Raw genomic sequence first — 15,801 nt, 5'->3', positions numbered from 1 at the left:
TAGAACATCCAAAATAATTTATGCAACTAAGAATCACATTTTAAGCATCTTTAGTTCCCAAACCCAATAAATTCAATCGTCATAAATTCATATTAAATCAATCATTTAAGCACAAGAATTTCATCAAAAATTTGAATTTTAAGGCGTAAATGTGGACATAAATATGCACTCATCACTCTTGTAAGGATAATGTTCCATTTTTTTGTTTTTTAGAACGTTTGACAAATGAAATAAAGTAAAAGAAAAGCAAAATAACGTAAAAATAAAATAACTCTAACTAACAAAAAAGTAAAATAACATAAAAATAAAATAACCAAAACTAAAATAAACTAAAAATAGAATAAAAATAATATAAATTAGAATAACATAAAATAAAATAGAATAAAATAAGATAAAATAAATTTGCTCATTATTTATTTATTTAGTTATTTGGACGAAATTGAGTATTTACACTTAGGATTAATCGATTGAAAACCTTAAGATGGAGGACGAACTCTAGAAAAGAGGGAAAACTCTAGTTGGATTGATTAAATGGTGGAAGAAGTGAAATGGAACCGATTAATCGGTTGAAACTGAAGATTGAAAGGTGAAAAAGGGTTGGACCGCTTCAAAAGTGGTTTTAATCGGTAGATATGGAAGAACAATTGGTGAGAGTATTTTAAACAGTGTAGAGGAGAATTTAATCGGTATAAAATGAAGGAAAAGAGAAAAGGATGAAAATGCTCGGTGAAGATGGAAGAAATATATGTAAGTAAATGATGGATTAGTGAAGAAATGAAGCTTACCATGGAAGAACTATGGTTGGAGAAAGATGAGCTCTCAAGAGTGCTTCGAGAAAGAAATGGATATGGTCAGTAAGGCAAAGATGTGACGTGAGAAGAATGAAGATGTGGCTAATGATGCAATTGAAGCATTGACGCAATGAGCGCTGACGCGTCAAGGATGTAGCGCTTATGAAACAAAGACGTGGCTGCTGACAAAGATGTGTCGTTGAAGAGAGAGAATTGTATGGAAGCACAATAGAGAATAATGGAAAAATGAAAATGGAGGGGTGTGCTTGGAAGGTGGCTAGAGGCGGATCTCTTGGACTCTCTAGCCTGACTTTCAAGAGAGAATTTTATCTGGAGGGTTCTCAACAGAAGTCAAATTCTCATTATGCTCGAAAGTGTTTTATATAATGGCGGAGATGGGTATTTATAAGGCCCATGCACCTTACAAGCTAATAGTATATACACTAAAAAAATGTAAAAACACAAAAAGATGAAGGGTTCTCAGGCGGTATTCCATCATTTCCTCCCTCTTAAAAAAAAGATTTGTCCTGAAATCTGGCAGTCGCCTTATGAAGACACTTCACACTGTCTTGGGAGCAGGGCCATCTTGGAGTGGCCTTATTCCTTTATTCCTTTAGATTGACTTTTCTTCCTCTTGGATCAAACACAAATCTACAACACACACCAAATATATCTTCAATTAATATCAATTCAAGAAAGGAATTTTCTAAAATAATAACTTTAGAATAAGGACTTCTTATTATTTGTTTTGAAGTTTTAAGAATGTTTTGAAGTCCAAAGTCAAAAGTTATTTTGCTTTTTGTCATGAGTTATTTGTCTCCATAAAGGTAACAATAATTCAAGATCGTCAGGAAAGTTTTGTATAAAGTATGAAATGACAATTGGTTTGAAAGAAAAATTAATAGTTGAAGAGTGCACAATGATCGGAAAAGAAGTAAAGAATTGGAAACCTTCCCTTTTAGGTTCCATGATTATTGTCATAGTAGAAATTGACTTCAATAGCAATAGCTCCTTCTCTCTTTTTTCCTCGTCTTTCTTCTTTTCTTCTTCTCTTCTCATTTCCTCTTCTCTTCTCTCTCTTTATCGTCTCTCTTCTTCCTTTCTCTCTTCTTCTTCTTCTCTTCTCTCTCTTTCACGTCTCTCTTCTTCTTCTTTTCTCTCTTCTCTTTCTCTCTTTTCTCTTATAGTTTCTTAACCTTCATTTCTATTGTTTTAACCTTCAACTCCTTAAGTATGATTTAAAATTCTAGTTCTCTAAGAAGGAAACCATGGTCATTGAAGCTTTCAAGAAATATTTTTCCCATTTCAATGAAATCTCTCAGTAATTGTAGGTTTCTCTTAATAGTTCAAGGCACAAACTTTTTTCTCATGCAATATTTTAATTCATACCAATCACGAATGGAGGACTTTCTACCTATCCGAACATCATATTGTCTTTCATCCCACCACTCTCTTGCATGTTCTTCAAATCTAGAAGTGTAGAGACTAAGGACATAAGATTCACGATCTCTAGAATGGAAATAGTATTCAGGTTTACTTTTTCTAACAATGAATGAATGCATATCATCAATTCCCCTTTCCCAAGCTAGGTATGTTAATGCACTAATATCCTCACCAAAAAATGAAATATTTTCCCTAGCTTGATGATATAAATCATCCTCAATCCCATCAAATTCATGAAATGAACAAGTCTTCCTTCTAGCTTTGTCAAGTTCTCTTTTAATGTCTTTGTAACTAAGTGGCTTATTAGAAATCCTTGAAGACCTATATGAACTAGACAACCTATATGAACTAGACGATCTATATGAACAATAACAAGACATCTTTGTTTCCAAAAGTTTTTCTAGTGTAAAAGGTATACAAAATTCACACTTAGACAAATCCCAAGTAAGAGAGATGAGTCAAGAAGACTGATTAAGTATTAAGTCTTACCTTACTAGAAATGTCTTAGGTTACTACTGAGTTACCTCTTAAACTAAAATTACCTTTAAAATCAAAAGACACGACTCAAAAAAACACAAACAATCAAAACTAGACTCCTAATTTTTGGACTCTAACAAGGCTTATAGTTTAATCCCTTTTACCCTAAATCAACCCTACAACATGAAATACCAATCAAACAATTAATAGAAAATTTTACTCATATGATGAGACTTGTAGCTTTGGCTAACAAGACACACTCACTTGTCTAAGGTATGTCAAATTTAAAGAAAACAAGTAAAGTTGCCAAAAATTTAAAAGAGCAAGAGCACCATGGACTCTTCCGGTGCACATGGACTTTTTCAAAGGTCTTTTACATTGAGGAATAAAACTACAAAGGAAAAATAAAAGGTTGCCACTGCTGTAGCACAATTCCTTGTGCCCAAAATATTCATGTGTCCATGATTTGGTTCATCCTTATGCATAAATCTCGTGCTCAACTCGGTGCTTATGGGATTAATTCTCTTTATTTCTCATGATAAGTGTCCTACAAAGACAAAAGCACAGAACTGTAATCAAAATTGTCTTAGCTAAAACAAATTGCCCAATAAAAACACATATTAGTAAGAACTCATATATATATATATATATATATATATATATATATATATATATATATATATATATATATATAACATAATTATGTCAGTTTTAATCAATTAGGTAAATAACTTAAATCAATTAAAACAAAAAATTTAACTTCTTAATTTTATTTTTAAGAGATTTAATAATACATATCATTTTAATCAATAAATAACTTAATCAATTAAAACAAAGAACAATTTTTTTGATTAATATATTTAACAGAGTTAGCAATTAGTTAATAACCTGATTCTTCAGCACATGTATAAAATATTTTAATAATTAACTAATTTTAACAAAAACATTAAAACATCGTAAAAACAAATTAACCATTTTAGATTTGAAGCCTGATACAAAATGTTGATGTTTAGCTCCCTGTCATTAATATTTTTATCTTATGAGTTTAATTCTCCTTATCTCAACACTTACTAAATATAATTTTTATTAATCCTATGAAATTTTGTACAATTGTGAATAATAAAAATATTTTTAATTGAAATAAACATCCATATTCTTGGAACGAAGTGATTATCATGTAAATATCTCTTTCATTCACTTTTTTGATAGGTACCAACAAAAACTGTTTACCCATAATATCCCATGAAAGATTCAACCATAAAATTCAGCCATACATTACGTGAAATTAATTAAAATATAACTATAATAATATAAAAAAAACATATTATTATTTAATTATAAATTAATATACATAATTATAAAACATATTATTTTCTATTTAATTGATAGGTAAACTTTTTTATATTAGTAATATTTCAAAATTAAAAATAACTAAGATAAACACAGACGTGAAATAAATATATGGTTATAAATATAATTATAGTTTTAGTTATTGAAATAAAAATATTATAAATAATATTATGTAAATAATTTTTTTATTATGAATAATTAGTTAAATTTGACAAATTAATTATAAAATGATAAAAAATGTAAATAATTATTTTATAATAAATAATTATTTGAATTAAAAAATAAATTACTAAAATAATAAAATTAAAAAATAATTTTTTATTATATATAATTATTTAAATTTCAAAAGTAATTATAAAAATAAAATTAAAAAAAAAAAGACATCAAAGAAATGTATCATTTACAGTTATAAATAACAATAAATCCAAGGACAAAAATTACCTCCAAACCAAATGCTGTTGAGAACTTACATAGAGTTGGACCACCAACTATCCTTTTCATGGGTCCATGACGAGGAAGAATAATTAATGCACCAAAAATAGTATAACTATTTTTGTTATTAATTTTATTTCTAAAATATATAAAATTTATTTGTAAGTGAATCTTATTTAAAAGTGAAATAAAAATACACTGCTTAAGAATTATTTTCAATTACACTTGGAATAATAACATAAAAGTCTTTGTGTAACAATTTAATTAAATAAGTTGAATAAAGTTTGAAGTACAATATTGAATGTAAACAATTTTTTTCTTTTCTAAAAGACAACTTATTCCTTTATAAGAAAAAAAATATTATTCAAGTAAAAACCATATTCTATATAATTGAGTTAATTATTTAGGAGATGGACCTGTGTATACAAAAATTGAAATATATATATATATATATATATATATATATATATATATATATATATATATATATATATATATATATGGATATGTTAAAGCGCGTATACTGTATCGAGATTTAGTTGACAAAAATATCATTATGGATTCTAAGTTTTAAGATTAAGGATATTTAAAAATTTTGATTTTCAAAACTAAAAAAAATCTCAAACCCTTACTCACCTTTGTCATTCCTCTCAACCTTTTTTCTTTAATCTTTTTCACTCTAACATTTTCTCTATCATCGATAGTGTAACTCCAAACCCTTATATATTACTTAAAGCCTTTAAAATAGAATGAGATATAAATTATAACTTATTATTTCAATAAACAAATAATAAAAAAAATTCATCTTCAACACCCCCCATGAGTTTAAAGCTACTCAACCTAAATTCATTATAGAAAAAAGAAAATTAATAAGAGTGTACAAATATTTTTAAAATTTTCTAGTTTTAAAATAATCAACAATAAATATTTATGTGAGAAAGTTCTTTGTAAAACTCAAAGGGCATTTCATGATAACTACTTTTTACTTTTTTTTCTCTCATTTTTTCCTACATCTATCATTTTCCCTATGAACAAATCAAAATCGATCATGTGATTTGTAAAGCTTTATTAACACTTACGACATCCCTTTAAATTTGGTAGCTATTTAAAAGTGATATAAATATGCCAATAATAAAGTTATACTCATAAAAACAAAACTTATATCTTAGTTTGTTTAAATTTATAAATAAATAAAAATCTCAAATGTGTAACTAAAGGAACTAATGTATTAATAAATACATAAAAGTCATGTGATGTTCGATTTTGCTATAACTGATCATTAAAAGAGTCATTTTCTAAAGTTTAGGAAAAAAAATAATATTCCAATTTGGAATTGTTTTGTGCGACATCAACAGAAAGGAAAATATAGTTGTTGTGTAAATGTTAGTGTTTCACATTTTTCATAAAATTTCATAAAGCTAATTTTAATTTGTTTAATATACTTAAAATATATTTTCTTCCAATTAATCTTAATGTGTTGTAGAAAAACTATATAAGCAGATTAAGCAATTAACAATACTCAGACCAAGATTGTAACACAGATTAGGAATCTAAGAAAACCAAACAAAATAAAATAAAAAGTGACTGATAATGTAGAAAAAAAAAACTTAATTAAAAAGTGAGGAGAATAAAAAATTTAATTTTCTATTGAATACAGAAATTAACCCATTTATTATCTTGTGAAAACAGACAGTTCAAAGAAAACGACAACGTATTCTGGCTTTGATTAACATATCGAGTAAAAAAATTAGCAACGCCAAATTTGCACGACTCTATACGAAAACAAAGCCAGTAATAATGAAAACACGACTAGTTGTAAATATCAACCAAATCAGGTAGAAAAATAGTTCGATGATTAAATGTGAAGGAACATGATACACAGCAAACATATATCGATCACAGCATCTATTATGTATGTATGTTGCATAGCAAAAATATTCCTGTAAAATCTATATGAATGTACATAACAGTTTCTATCTCCTGTCTATAAATATATCTTGAGGTTTATATGTTCCTTCGTATCAGTTTCTCAGCATTAACCACTTTGCTTCTGCTATGGAGTTTCAGTGCCTTGCATTGTTTTTTTCTCTCATTGTGAGATTTAACTTTAGTTTTACATTTCTTCTCATTTCTATTATGTTTTTATATATTTAAATTGAGCTATGGATATTTGTATATGAAAAGGTGATACTGATGGCTGCTCAGGCTGCCTTACCTCCAGANGTTTACTGGGAAAGGATGCTTCCAAACACACCANTCCCCAAAGTAATCAGAGAATTTCCCAAGCTAGGTTAGTATATACATTTTAAGGGCTTCTTTTGTGAATTTTCGTTCATATTGAGATATATCTTTCTTCTCTCTATATTTAAATATAGGACCCTTTAATTTTTTTTTTTTAAAAATTTTGTTGTCTTTTAAAATTTCATTATCTTCCATTAAAAGGTTTATTACTAAAATATGCTTTATATTTATAAAATACACAACTATTTTACTATTCTCTTCTATAAAGATCTTGTCCTTATACATTCTTTTTCTATTTTAGTTGCAAATATATATTTGGTTTCAGTAAAAATAAATTTATAAATTTATTCTAACTTTTCAACCCGTAACAATTTTCAATTCAGATAAAGATAAATGTGTACTAGTTAAATTATATAAACTATACGTATAACATTATAATATATATATATATATATATATATATATATATATATATATATAATTTTTCTTTTTAGAAACACTGGATGATATTCTTTTAATATATGAAAATAAAATTTAGAAACACTATAGGTTTCCAAATAACCTCTAGAAAATTCATGTAAACTTTTACTCTAATCAATTTATGGAATTTTGAAGTAATTAGTTCATTTTAAAATTTCAAACAACTAAGCTAAACTTTTCAAATAAAGACAGTTATAGAAGACACGAAGTAGATTTTGTCTAAGTTACTCATGATAAAATATGAACAAAGATGTAGAGAAATTAAAAAATTTATCTATACCTATGGTATTAAGACGTACGTTTCTCAATTGCAAGATGGTGTCAAAGAGATTTCATCACAAGATGTTAGAGAGACTTCATCTCAAAATGCACTCCCTTTCTACTATGTCTATTATAAGAAAAAGGAATTACATGATGGTGTCAGACAGATTTCATCACAAGATGGTTTTGTTTCCATGGATGGTGTAAAGAAAAATCAGTTGAAAGATGATTCCAAAGAAATTCCATCACAAGATGAGACACCTTATGACCCTAAATCAAAGGAAAATGTTGTTCTTCGAGGGATAGACCCAGTGGCTAATCACCATCATCATGATCACTCAAAACCAACTCTATTTTTCTTAGAAGAAGGATTGAGGCGGGGAGCAAAATTGGATCTGTATTTCCCTAAAACAAAATATTTAACCCCGTTGTTGCCCCGGGAAATTACAGAACACTTACCATTCTCATCAGAAAAGATAAATGAAATATTAGAGATTTTGGCTGTGAAGCCAGATTCTAAGAATGCTGAGAATATGGAGGAAACTCTGAAGAACTGTGAAGATCCTGGAATGAATGGTGAAGAAAAACACTGTGCAACTTCATTAGAATCCATGGTAGACTTTGTCACTTCTAAACTTGGCAAGAACGTCCATGTTACTTCTACAGAGGTAGAAATTGAAAGTAAGTCCCAAAAGTTCATAGTTAAAGATGGAGTGAAACTTTTAGCAGAAGAAGAGATAATTGCATGTCACCCAATGGATTACCCATACGTTGTTTTTTATTGCCATAAGATATTAAATAGCACTGCACATTTTATGCCATTGGAGGGAGAAGATGGAAGTAGGGTTAAAGCTGTAGCAATCTGCCACAAAGACACATCAGAATGGGATCCAAACTATATTGCAATGCAAGTTCTCAAAGTGAAGCCTGGGACCAGTCCTGTGTGTCATTTCTTCCCTGACGGTCATCTTCTTTGGTATGCTAAAGAGGGTTAACTAAACCTATCATGCCATCAATACTATCCTTATATTAAATAAGGCATTTCTGGATTGTGTGATTATGTACTCTTTCAGCCTACAATATATTTCTCTTTGTTCGGAATTATGAAGATATCATGAATGTAAAAATGATGATGATCTCATGAATGGCTGTGTTAGCTAGTTTTATGGTGTTATTTGAATTTTGAAACTTCCTTTCACATAATCCTGATATATGTGAGCTACAAACAAAAGACACTAAAAGCATCCACTATGCTAAAACTTAAATTGAGTGTCTTAAATTGCTTTATTTGATATACGATACCACTTTAATTCCAATGATTGAATTTTAAGCAACTCTTAACATATAATCATAATTTTATATTCCCTTTATTTACACTTAATTTAGTAAGAAATTAAAATACTAATTTAATTATTTTAGTTCCTTTGTTTAAAACTTAAAAGTTCAAGGATGTGAAATTAACTTAGTATTGTGTATCATGAAATAATTCTTAATACAATCTTAACACATTCAATTTATAAAATAAAATTGAAAAAAAAAATGAGAAATGGCACTGTATAAGAAAAAACAAAAAAGAAAACACTTCAGCACCTGCAACTTCAAAGTTTTGTGGTTGGTACTTACTGTATATCAATTCCTTTCGTTCAACTTTCATGGACCATTTTATAAACACACCTAGAATAATGACAGTCATTATATAATCTATAGGATTTTTTTTATGTTCATATTTATTTTCCATTTTTATTTTTTAAATAATTTAAAAAAAATTAAAATAGTCACTTTATCAATTTTATTATTTAACTGATTTTTTTCTAAATTCAATTATTTTCTAAATTTAATCATTTTTTAAAATTTAATAATTTCTTAATTAAAAATTACTTACAAAATAAATAAAAATTATTTATAATAAAAGTTTGGGTACAATAATTTAAAGTTGAGATAATGAGAATCCATCAAATTTGTACGGTTGACCAAAACAGGTAAGGAATGGAATGCCTGGTATCATAATAATGATAATAATGAAAAACATAATATCGTAACTTTATAATACTAAAAGTAATGATAATAATGAAAAACATAATATCATAACTTTATAATACTAAAAGTAAGTTATAACCTACATTACATTCAAAGAAGTATTCTATTTTCTTTCAAGAACTGTTTCTTTCAAAGAGACACTAATCCAAAGCAGCATTTAGTTCTAGAAATTTGGTTGGAGATATGAAAATCTAATGGTTTCCTTTATATTGGGAAGCTATCCGAAAAATATTAATGTTTTCGATTGACAAAAGCCGTGTAGTTTACCTGATTGATAAAATCAGATACTTATTTTCATTAATTCTAAAGTGAATGTTCCCCGGTGAGTGGTGAGCAAGCAAAACGTCCCGTATTTATATATATACTCAACCCAAACGTCCTAAGCGGTACATGGTCTAACAAAGGTTTATTATTAAATTTCAATAATTTTATTATATCTTTTAATAATCATAATCATTAATGTAGTTTAATATCATATATTTAATAGAAGATATTAGGTAAAGACATGTGGCCTAGAGGCCCTATAAATAGTATTTTCCCATAAATGATTTCAAAACTCATTTTTGTTATTATGTATATAAAAAATCTAAACTCTTTAAGCGTGAGAGAGTTTTTTATTTTATTTTTCCTTTTAGCCTCACTTTTTAACCTTTAATTAAGATTTTCAATGAATAATTAGAAAACACTAACTCTCAACCCAATTCTCTAATTACTAATGATATGCCTATTTTTCACACTAGTGGAAAAATAACCAAAACGTACAAAAATAATCTTTTATAACATAATTTCTGGAGAAATAGTTCTAGACGATATATTAAGTCTGCGTAATTTATAAAAGAGGTAATTTTTCACCTCAAAATGTATTACCATCTTATCTAATCAATTTATAATTAATATAACTTCAAATGAACAAAATTATTTGAAATAACAAAACAAAATTTATTTCAAACATTAAATTATCTAATAATATTTAATACATCATTTATACATGAAAGTATATATTCAATCTAAATATTACATTTAAAATTATACATAAAACAGTTCCTAAACTCAAAATGTAGCTCCACCTACTCATCCTACAACCAAACATTTAAAGTTAAGTTAATCACGTAAGTCTAAAATATAAGTCGAAAATATAAGTTCTCCCTAATCTTAAACTTATTGATAAGAGCTTTTTATTATCATTTAACTTCAATTTCTTTCCTTAAATTCTGGCCTTGTTTTTCCGCTTCTTTTATGTCTTCCTCTAGTTCCATAATCTTCTTCTCCCTTTACTTCTTCATTTCTTACGGTGTATGCATGCAATGAGCAATGTTCAAACAGTGTTCCTGAGGAACTTGCTTAAGAAAAAATTAAGAAAGTTACCATGGACACTTGTTTGATGGACTCTATTGCTCTCGCTCTCTATGCAAGGAGCAAATAGTCTCACAGACATCTTCTTCAGATGGAAATAAAAGAAAAATAAATAAATATAAAATCAAATTTCACACATTTCATGAAGATAATAACATTTAGGGATGAAAATAAAGAAAAAATTTAGAAGAATCCAAATAAAAAAAATTACAACAATTAAAATATTTAAGCCTATAATTTTTATATTTTGTTTTCATAATATATTAAAATATATAATATTTTGAAAACTAATTTAAAACAATGTATTTGTATTTAATATAAAATATACAATCGTTTTTGAAAGGTAGTTAACCTTCTTGGGTCATATGTTTCTTTAAAATATATAACATCATATTTTATATTGGATTTAACTCAATAATATTATTTTGTTACAGTTAATTTATCCTTTTCTAAAAAAACATTAATAAAACTATAGGTGTTCCTTATGCTAGTAATTAATGTTTACAAATCAGAAAGAGTGGACATTCCCAGTAAACAAGATTGCGGTACAGGGATGAAAGGTTATGTCAGTATTTGAAATTTTCCAAATGACATTCTGTAGATGCAATACTAAGTTCATGATAATGCTTAGAATTATCTTATTTAGAAGATTCACTCCAATTGAATCCAAACCGTATAGAGAAAATTTCTTTCTAAAGTCTGGCTTCTTTCTGCAACCCATCAATTTTTTTTCTCAACCTTCATCATTTCTAATTTTATTTTCTGAAACACACTAAACTAATTTTGGAAACATTTTGTGACAACACAGTTACCCAGTTTTCTGAAGGGGTGCAGGAAGAAAATTAATTGGGTAAACAACCTTAAACTCTTTTATATATAAACCCAACAAATCAAGGAATTGAAAAAATGCAAAAGTCTTGCAATTGAAGTTTGAAAATAAAATTGGTTTGATTGAACTTGAAGTGTACAGAGAAACTAAGCAACATAAATACTGAGTTGACAGTATTAGCTGCATCAGTGCAGTTAAATTCTCGTATCTAACTACATTTGCTATTAATGGAAAAATAGCTTTTTATAACTAAGCATGACGGATAAAAGTTATCCATTGTAATAGATTAATAAAAAATAATTATAAGATATATTATAACGGAATTACAAATATCAGTTATAATATATGATACGGTGATAAATTTATAAATAAATTTAAAATTTATTATGATTATTAAATAAATGTCCGTTATAATATATTATACTAGTGGAAATTTTAGAATGTATTAGGACTGATTTTGGAAAATCTGTCATTTCCCAAATCTAATTTCCAACTTGTCTCTCCAATTTCAATCTCGAGATTTTATTCACTTTCATTTTGTCTCTCCAATTTCAAAGTCCTATTTTCTCTTCCCTTTACATCTGCATCATCTCTCTTCGATCTCTTCCCTAATTTCTCATCCCTTCGATCGAAGAGGGGAAGCTAGTGGGGATAGCGAAATCACGCAACAGTGGTGGCTCGTGGCTGTTTCAAGTGGTGGAATTCGCGATTTGGGCGAAAGTGGTAGCAGTGGTGGAGCGAACTGGACGAAGATCGAGCCACGACGGCGATGTGACACGCATTAACATGATTTCAGGCTTGGAGTTACGACGGCCATTGTGGATTGAAGAAGGAGGCGTTGCCTTGGCACTGTCTACACCTGCGACGACTCCAGGCGCTACCGACGGTGAACCTCGTTGGATCGAACTGTGATAACGCCTCTACTCCTGGTGAGTATTGTAGAATTTGAAGATGGAAGAAACCCTATGAGAGAGGAGAGTGGCGTTGACGACGGTGAAAACTTATTCGGAGGCTTCGGGGAGTGGCTCAGCCTCCTTCGCGAGAAAGGAGAAATCGCAAAAGCCTCTCAGTTCGCCGATCTGGAACAGCTTCTCATCCATGGTGAGTATACATTCGACTTTGTCTTCAATTGTATCTCTCTTTGAAATGCTTGTGACGCTCTTCGAATTTAAAAAATCTGTTCTGAAAGACTTATGCTCCTGCATATCTTAGCCTACAGGTATCAGGGAAAAATCATCTTATTGGAGCAAACTTTGATTCTGAGGTATTAATGTTTTCAGTAACAAGTTTACATTCATTATGACTATAAGTAGTGAGTTTTGCAAAAACTATGATCACTTATCTTATTATCTGAGCTATCTCCTAAGTGACAGACTAAGCCTTCTGTTGAGAAATGATATTAACAGATTTTCATCAAGTTCAGGGAGATGCACGAAAGGATTTTTCATAATCTGTTTTTACATATTCCTGAATAAAATAATACTTTTTGCTGAAGTCCCTTGTTTATATGATCAATCAGGTGCATTTTGTTGAGATGGATCCTTGGGTTGTATCAGATGTTTTACGTCCAAACTTAGAGGAAACTGGTTTCCTTGATGCTTCGGTCATACACACTGTCCGTGTGGAAAAATTCTTTGAACGTGCCGAGCAATTTGTAGGCATGTGTATCTTTTCCTTTCAANTCCATTCTATGCATATCTTTGTTGTGGGATTAGGGGGTTACACAAAATTATAGTGTTACAAAATCATTTATAACTCATACTTTGAATTTAATTAGGATGCATTGATAGTACANAGATTTTTTACATTGATAGTACACTTATTTTTTACGACTTATTTCTGGTAATAAGGATTTACCAGAAAGAGTTTTAGAATTTGTTCATTATTTGACTGGTGTTCATACTCTTATTTAAGAAAATGCAATGAATATTTCTATCATCATCTTCCACCACTGACACAACTAACAAAGTGAGTAAGCTAAGACCAAAATTAACGTGGGATTTCTTCTGCTGCTGTAAATTTGAATTGTTTACATGCAGGTAACAGTGGCCCATTTGATTACATTAGTGTCACCCCTCCATATACACAAGTTGACTATGGGGTGCTGATGAGGCAAATATCAGAATCACCATTGCTTGGAGAGAACACGTTTATTGTGCGCACTGTTTTCATACTTTCAATTCAATATTTGTCATTGTATTGGTCTCCTCACTAATTTTCATGTTCTGAATCAGGTAGTTGAGTATCCTTTGAAAACTGACATGCTAGATTCTTGTGGAAACCTTGTGAAGGTAATTTAAGTAACCAATACTGCATCTTCATAGCATATTATATATGTACTAATTGTCAAACATTATTTTTTCTTGACATTCTTTTAGCCTTATGGGATGCAGAACATGGGACCTACATTTATGAATTTATGTTATACAATAAGGAATGAATTCAGTGACTTTTTCTGTAACTTTAGTTAGCTTTGTTCAATTTTTAACTGGTTTATTTTATATTTTTTTTTTCTAGAAAATTGAAGTTGATCATTCAACACCTGAAAATTAACAAGTTACGTGTCACTGAATCTGTCCCCTATGCAATACATGTGGATTTTAATGATATGCAGTTCATACAGATAACTGACAGACGGTTTGGCCGCACGCTCTTGGCGATTTATGGACCAACATGGTCCCAGAAGAAGAGATGACACATTCATATGCCAAAGTTGCAGTAAAGCTGAAAAACATGCTGATGTAGTATTTTATCTGTTACATGTGGCAACAGGATTAGCTTTTGGCACCTATCTCACTTCTTCAAAGGCTATTATACTACACAGTCTAATGTTTTTCATTTTTTGCCTTATGATTTATGCCTGGTCATCACAGCCGTGGCATCAAAATTGTTGAATCGCTATCCTAAATTGGCCACCATGGAAAACGAAGGGGGATTCACAGCTTTGCAAATGCTTGCCCAAATTTGTTAGTTCCATTAATATTAATCTTTACCAACTTAATTTTTCTAGTTCAGAAATGCTGCTCTTAGGACTGCAACAGTAATGTATTATAATTACTTTATTTAACTAGATTTTTGTGTGTAGTATGACTAATTTCAACTCAACGATAGCTTCGTCCCAGGAAGCTATTGGTGATGAAGATATTGTAAGATCGTTGTTTAAGGGAATGGGAANAGAGGAAGAATCTCTCAACTATGAAAAATTGTCAACANCAATGTTTGATGCTGCAAAATATGGAAACACTATGATTTTAAAATTTATTTTCAAGTATTATCCAGAATTGTTATTTGAAGTGGATTCCACCAAGCAAAGAAACTTACTCCACATTGCTATTCTACANCGACAAGANGCTGTATACAAACTAATANTAAAGCAGGGAGATTTCAAGAATATGATGGTACAATTGGTTGATTTTAACGATAACAATGTTCTTCATTTAGCTGCAAAGTTGGATAAACCAGAACAAAAATTCNGATTATCAACAAACTATGTTCAAATGCGTACTGAGGAGACATGGTTTCAGGTATATATCTACTTCATTAGCATTTTTCCATTACAAGGATGTTTATCTATTCAATATTTTTCTTTCTACCAGTTCCTTATAATCTGTATGGAAAAAAACAACAGCTTCTTTTAAAGATTTTAAGAAAACTGTGAAAATTTATTTAGAGAAGAAAATTCACCATTTCAAAGATATTTTAGTGTGTTAAATTTGAATTTTTTCTTTAACATTGTATTAAAATATTTTGTTTGAATAAAATCATTCAAATGTATTAAGTTTTGATTGTTTTTTTTACTTGATACTAATTTTCATTGAAGATTATATTATGTTATAGACTGAAATTAATACATATTATTTTATGACTTTCTTGATTGTAGATTTTTTTCAGACTTTTTCTGATCCATGTTGCTTGAAAATTTTCCCTAATTAACCTTGAAAAAAATTATAGTTAACATAGATGGATAAAATGATTAATTTGATTTGTTCGAAATGTTATATGTTAAAGTGCTTCTATTGTAGTAATGCTTATATTTCATATTTATAATTTTTTAAAGGTTGGGAGATGTACTTAACCACCTATGTGAACACAAATAGGTAAATTATT

The 15,801-nt window shown here is 28.9% G+C and overlaps 3 protein-coding genes across 9 annotated transcripts in view; all 3 read left to right on the top strand.

The window, feature by feature from the left end:
• The first annotated feature begins 6,481 nt into the window (after positions 1–6,481).
• LOC106761776 (BURP domain protein RD22-like) lies at positions 6,482–8,533 on the top strand. Its single transcript, XM_022780207.1, has 3 exons — positions 6,482–6,587; positions 6,678–6,783; positions 7,530–8,533. The coding sequence occupies exons 1-3, from the start codon at positions 6,549–6,551 to the stop codon at positions 8,468–8,470; spliced, it is 1,086 nt and encodes a 361-aa protein (XP_022635928.1). The 5' UTR covers positions 6,482–6,548; the 3' UTR covers positions 8,471–8,533.
• Positions 8,534–12,480: 3,947 nt separating this feature from the next.
• On the top strand, positions 12,481–14,792 carry LOC106761148. Its single transcript, XM_022780187.1, has 7 exons — positions 12,481–12,602; positions 12,697–12,795; positions 12,907–12,958; positions 13,214–13,352; positions 13,734–13,849; positions 13,929–13,985; positions 14,318–14,792. Exons 1-7 carry the CDS (start codon positions 12,481–12,483, stop codon positions 14,387–14,389), a joined length of 657 nt encoding a protein of 218 aa, XP_022635908.1. The 3' UTR covers positions 14,390–14,792.
• Positions 14,552–15,801, top strand: part of LOC106761546 (trigger factor-like) — a 5,637-nt gene continuing 4,387 nt past the window's right edge. For 5 of the 7 annotated variants that reach the window (XR_001375692.2, XM_022780524.1, XM_014645107.2 and 2 more), the window contains exon 1: positions 14,756–15,218. Coding sequence is in view for 5 of the 7 variants with exons in the window: in XM_022780524.1 (XP_022636245.1) it covers positions 14,781–15,218 (438 nt within the window). In the remaining 2 variants the exon portion in view is untranslated. Of the gene's footprint in view, positions 14,661–14,755; positions 15,219–15,751; positions 15,792–15,801 lie in introns of those variants that run through there. The other 2 variants (XM_022780523.1, XR_001375693.2) reach the window with 2 other exon arrangements.

This window comes from Vigna radiata, chromosome 5, assembly GCF_000741045.1.
Source record: "Vigna radiata var. radiata cultivar VC1973A chromosome 5, Vradiata_ver6, whole genome shotgun sequence".
NCBI classification, from domain to species: domain Eukaryota; kingdom Viridiplantae; phylum Streptophyta; class Magnoliopsida; order Fabales; family Fabaceae; genus Vigna; species Vigna radiata.
This window is presented reverse-complemented; position numbering and strand designations above follow the sequence as displayed.